This window comes from Sinocyclocheilus rhinocerous, unplaced genomic scaffold, assembly GCF_001515625.1.
Source record: "Sinocyclocheilus rhinocerous isolate Xijiao unplaced genomic scaffold, SAMN03320098_v1.1 scaffold1776, whole genome shotgun sequence".
NCBI classification, from domain to species: Eukaryota; Metazoa; Chordata; class Actinopteri; order Cypriniformes; family Cyprinidae; genus Sinocyclocheilus; species Sinocyclocheilus rhinocerous.
The window spans coordinates 257,680-262,063 of record NW_015658521.1 but is presented as its reverse complement, the minus strand read 5'-3'; the positions used below and the strand labels follow the sequence as shown (position 1 = coordinate 262,063).

The 4,384-nt window shown below is 39.3% G+C and overlaps 1 protein-coding gene across 4 annotated transcripts in view; it reads right to left on the bottom strand.

Moving 5' to 3' along the window:
• The window catches only part of LOC107722679 (probable E3 ubiquitin-protein ligase XERICO), a 13,437-nt gene that overhangs the window by 2,820 nt on the left and 6,233 nt on the right, over positions 1-4,384 (bottom strand). For 2 of the 4 annotated variants that reach the window (XM_016531144.1, XM_016531145.1), the window contains exons 2-3: positions 3,359-3,589; positions 762-860 (exon numbers count right to left, since the gene is read on the bottom strand). In XM_016531144.1, coding sequence (XP_016386630.1) covers positions 762-860; positions 3,359-3,589 — 330 coding nt within the window. Of the gene's footprint in view, positions 1-328; positions 532-761; positions 861-3,358; positions 3,590-4,384 lie in introns of those variants that run through there. The other 2 variants (XM_016531147.1, XM_016531146.1) reach the window with 2 other exon arrangements.

Sequence of the window (4,384 nt, the reverse complement as noted above, 5' to 3'; positions counted from 1 at the left end):
TGTGCTCACCTGTCTGCCCCTCGTTATCCACCCTATATTAGTTTCTGCCTCCTGTAGTCTAGTTTGTCGGTTATTGTGAATGTTACCCCGAGTGTGTGTGTCTCATCTACCCGAATCTGCCTTGTTTTCTCTACATTAAATATCCTTATTTGAATCCTTGTCATCCTGCCTGCCTCCACAGACCGTGACCGTGACAACAGTACACTCTTTAAAAAATTTGTTACTTTTTTTTTTTTTGGAATATTTGTTTAATCTAAAGAACCCTTTTCCACTATAAAGAACCTTTTGTGCAATAGAAAGGTTCCACAGATGGTAAAGGTTCTTTACATCTAAATAATAAATATAAAGAACCTTTATTTTTTAGAGTGTATTTTAAACAAAAAACAATCAACGTTGTCTACGCAAAGAGAGTTGGCGACGTGGTAAACGATATTCCTCCTGTCCAGGGCAGAACGGTATCTCCTTTCCTCGCTCACAAGCAGGTGCAGAACTCCCACTACGTGGACGTGCGCTGTGCTCCGGTCATTTTGCCTTCCCAATCCATAATCAGAAACAGCAGATTCAGTGTATAGCTGGTGCAAAAGCAGCAAGTAACCAGACAAACATGCATGCCAGTTGGGGAAAAGCACCGCTTTTGAAAATACCCTTGTTCACTTGGTGTCATGTGTAAACTTCTATTTCCATTCACCCACTGCTTCAATTAACAATTTGATACTGTTAGAAGACAACAAGAGGAGAGAAATTATGCAGGAAGTGTTTACCTCTTTATGAAAATGATGGCCACAGTGAAGTTCTTGGATGCCACCCCTTCCATTCCATAGTTCTTCATGGCAAATAAGACATATGCTATCTGCATCACCCTACAAACAAACCAGACAAAATCATCCAAAAGTGTTATATTAGGGCATTGATGCACTTTATGCATATTAAAGTATACGGTATACAAGTTTTTAAAAGAAGTTTCCTCTGCTCACCAAGGCTGCAGTTGTTTTGTTTAAAAACACAAAAAGTAATATTGTGAAATATTATTACAATTTTAAAAAATGTTTTCTGTTTTCATTTTAAAATAAAATGTATAACTATTATGGCACAGCTGATTTTTCAGCAGCCATTACTCCAGTCTTCAGTGTCACATGATCCTTCAGAAATCATTTGAATATGCTGATTTGGTGCTCAAGAAACATTTTTTAAAATTATTATTATTATTATTATTATTATTATTTCTTACGGTGAAAACAGTTTTGCTGCTTAGTATTGTTTGGGAAATGGTGCTAAAAGTTCTCATGCACGATTCTTTAATGAAATTTCAAAAGAAAGGCATTTATTTGAAATGTTTTGTAATATCTGTCACTTTTTATCAGTTAAATGCAATTTAAAAAATCTATTTCAAAACTAAATTGATTAATTGATTGATTGAACAGTAGAGTATACAGTACTTAGTACAATAAAGTAGGCCTACTAATTAATTTGTCCCATATATCGCCACCTGTAGTTAAAACATGCAATTGCACGTCACTTGCACCTGCAAAAGAGTTAAAGGCAGGGTATGTGATTTTTCAAAAACACTTTAGAAAACCGATTCGGGCCGAATAGCAAAACAAACTTGTAACCAATCAGCAATAAGGGGCGTGTCTACTCGTGATGTGGAGGAGAGAGCTTTCAGTGCATGGGACGGATATTAGCCGAGCCGAGCGACAGAAAGATAGAGATGGTGGATAAAAAACAAAAGAGGAAAACGTCTGCTGAACGATAAGGCAAGAAGTAGGACCCGTGTAAATATCGGATCAGCTTTCCAGCGCTGGAGAGAACTCAAGGAGCGGAGGCCTGCGATCGGACGCCGAGGTTGTTTTGTTTCTTCTCAATAGGTGAGTAACACCGTGTCTACAACAGCTAAAGTCTGCCTACACTGGACGCGATCAAACGACCGTTGAAAACCATTTGAAATGTGTGTCAGCATGTCATAAATAGAACCCGGCAGCAGTTTTCTGTCGGGGATTTGCTGCGCCTCGCCGCTCACGTCCATAGACACGGTGTAACATTATTTTGGTTTGTTTCACAGAACTAATCGTTGCCTGGGTTGCGTACGTATATGTGGGGCGGAGCTATCAAAATAGGGGCAAGACCCTTTTGGGGTAGGGGCGTGTTTGTTTTGGTGATTTCAAATATCAACATTGGCTACCAGAAATCGCTTACTCTGCCTTTAACTTCAATGCTTCGGCACTGCTCTACTACACGGTTTGAGGAATTCCAATGGTTACAAATGATCACCTTCAGAGGATTTGTCATGTTGCATCAAGACCCACTGACGGTAAGGAGTACCAACAAAACTTATAGCCTATATCAGAAAAAAGCCATCTGAGCATTTAAGTGTGATCTGCCGTTATGGTTCGGATCTTGTTTTGACACATGCTCAGTCCCCTTCCCTTTTTGATTGCAGACTCTCAGTTCCAGATTTATTTGTTTTGAAAAGCTGATTTCTTAAGAGGTCCCACGAGGATTGCCGTTTCATTGCTGTTCATGTTAAATAGCCTACTGTAAATAGCCAGACCTTTTTTGTTTATGGACATTAAGTAAACACTAAAGCAAAATATAGCTCATAATAACTGAAACTGAAAATGTTGTAGACATACAGTAGTGCATTGGGATGTGTTGAATGAATAAATAAATAAATGCTTTTCCATTTAAGGGGATATTAATGAGATGAACTAAGGGGGTATTTACACAACACCGTTTTCAACAAAAAATAGAATCATTTAATGCATTTTAACCATTCATTTGCATGGCACTGGCGTTTTGGGGGCCTGAAAATGCTAATTTTGAAAACAAGTTTTTGAAAACAATAACGTTATCATCTCCGTGTAAATTAGCCACAAAATCACACATTTGTGAAAATGGTGTGAGCATGAACATTACATGTCCAGTTTGTGCACTGGTGCATAGTGTGTGGCCTGGTGTAATGGAGGCCAGCTAGTAAGAGCTGTTCAGGTAAACCTCACTCCCCTGATCTCAAAAGGCACCTACTGACACTAGGGGCCCTGGTCTTTAGCGTCCTTGTCAGCGTGCCTGCCTCCCATGTCGGAAACGCCTATTTGAATCCTGCTCAATCCGGGTTAAGTAGAACCAGAGGGGTTACATTGGTGCCGTGACCCGGATGGGAGGTTAAGGGGGGTGAATGTAATGGAGGCCAGCTAGTTACAGCTGTGGAGGTAAACTTAACTCCCCTGATCTCAAAAAGCTTACTAGCGACTTATGCTGGTTTGATATTTGAATTGAATGCAATGATATTGAGACATTTTAAAGTATTTTTTAAGACTTTTTTGGTCTGCTGTATGTGACATGACATCATCTGGTCCCTCACCTTCTGGTTATTGAAACGCAGCCTCTTCTCTAAGCACTCAGTGAGCTCTGGAATGGTGCTGATGTGACATTCAGGTCCCACCACTTTGGTTCGGCTGTTTTCGTCTGAAGACATACGGCGGGCACGAGGATGAGAGTGCACCTCCTTCTCCTCACGGCCCTTCAGGTGGACAGGGCCAGGGGCCATGGTGTTAGCATGGAAATGATTCGCCTGCATGGCTTCTAGCTGAGACTTTTCGATACAGAACCCAAGACAGAAAGAGAGGGAGAAAGACCATGACACAGAAAGAAGTAATAAGCTACATATAAGTTATATTCATTTACATTTACATTTAGACATTTAGCAGACACTTTTATCCAAAGCGACTTGCAAATGAGGACAATGGAAGCAATCAAAATCAACAAAAGAGCAATGATATGCAATTGTTATAACAAGTCTCAGTTAGCTTAATGCAGTACACGTAGGAAGTTTTTTTTTTTAAATCATGTAATAAAACAAAAACAGATAGATAGAATGAAAAAAGATTAGAGAAGCAAGTGTTCGATAGAACTGGCTGGAAGACCTGCCAAGAGAGCATTGCAATAGTATTGTATGACTTGTATAATCATTTTGCACTTAATTGCAGTAAATATTCATAATAGTCTGTAGGCTCTGCCATTGAAAGGGTCAAAATAGGTTAAAGGGGTCATATGATGCGATTTCATTTTTTCCTTTCTCTTTAGAGTGTTACAAGCTCTTGGTGCATAAAGAAGATCTGTAAAGTTGCAAAGACTAAAGTCTCAAATCCAAAGAGATATTCTTTATAAAAGTTAAGAGTTAGCCACACCTACCTAAAACGGCTCGTTCGAACACGCCCCCACATACAGTGGGGCAAAAAAGTATTTAGTCAGCCACCAATTGTGCAAGTTCTCCCACTTAAAAAGATGAGAGAGGCCTGTAATTTTCATCATAGGTATACCTCAACTATGAGAGACAAAATGAGAAAAAAAAATCCAGAAAATCACATTGTAGGATTTTTAAAGAATT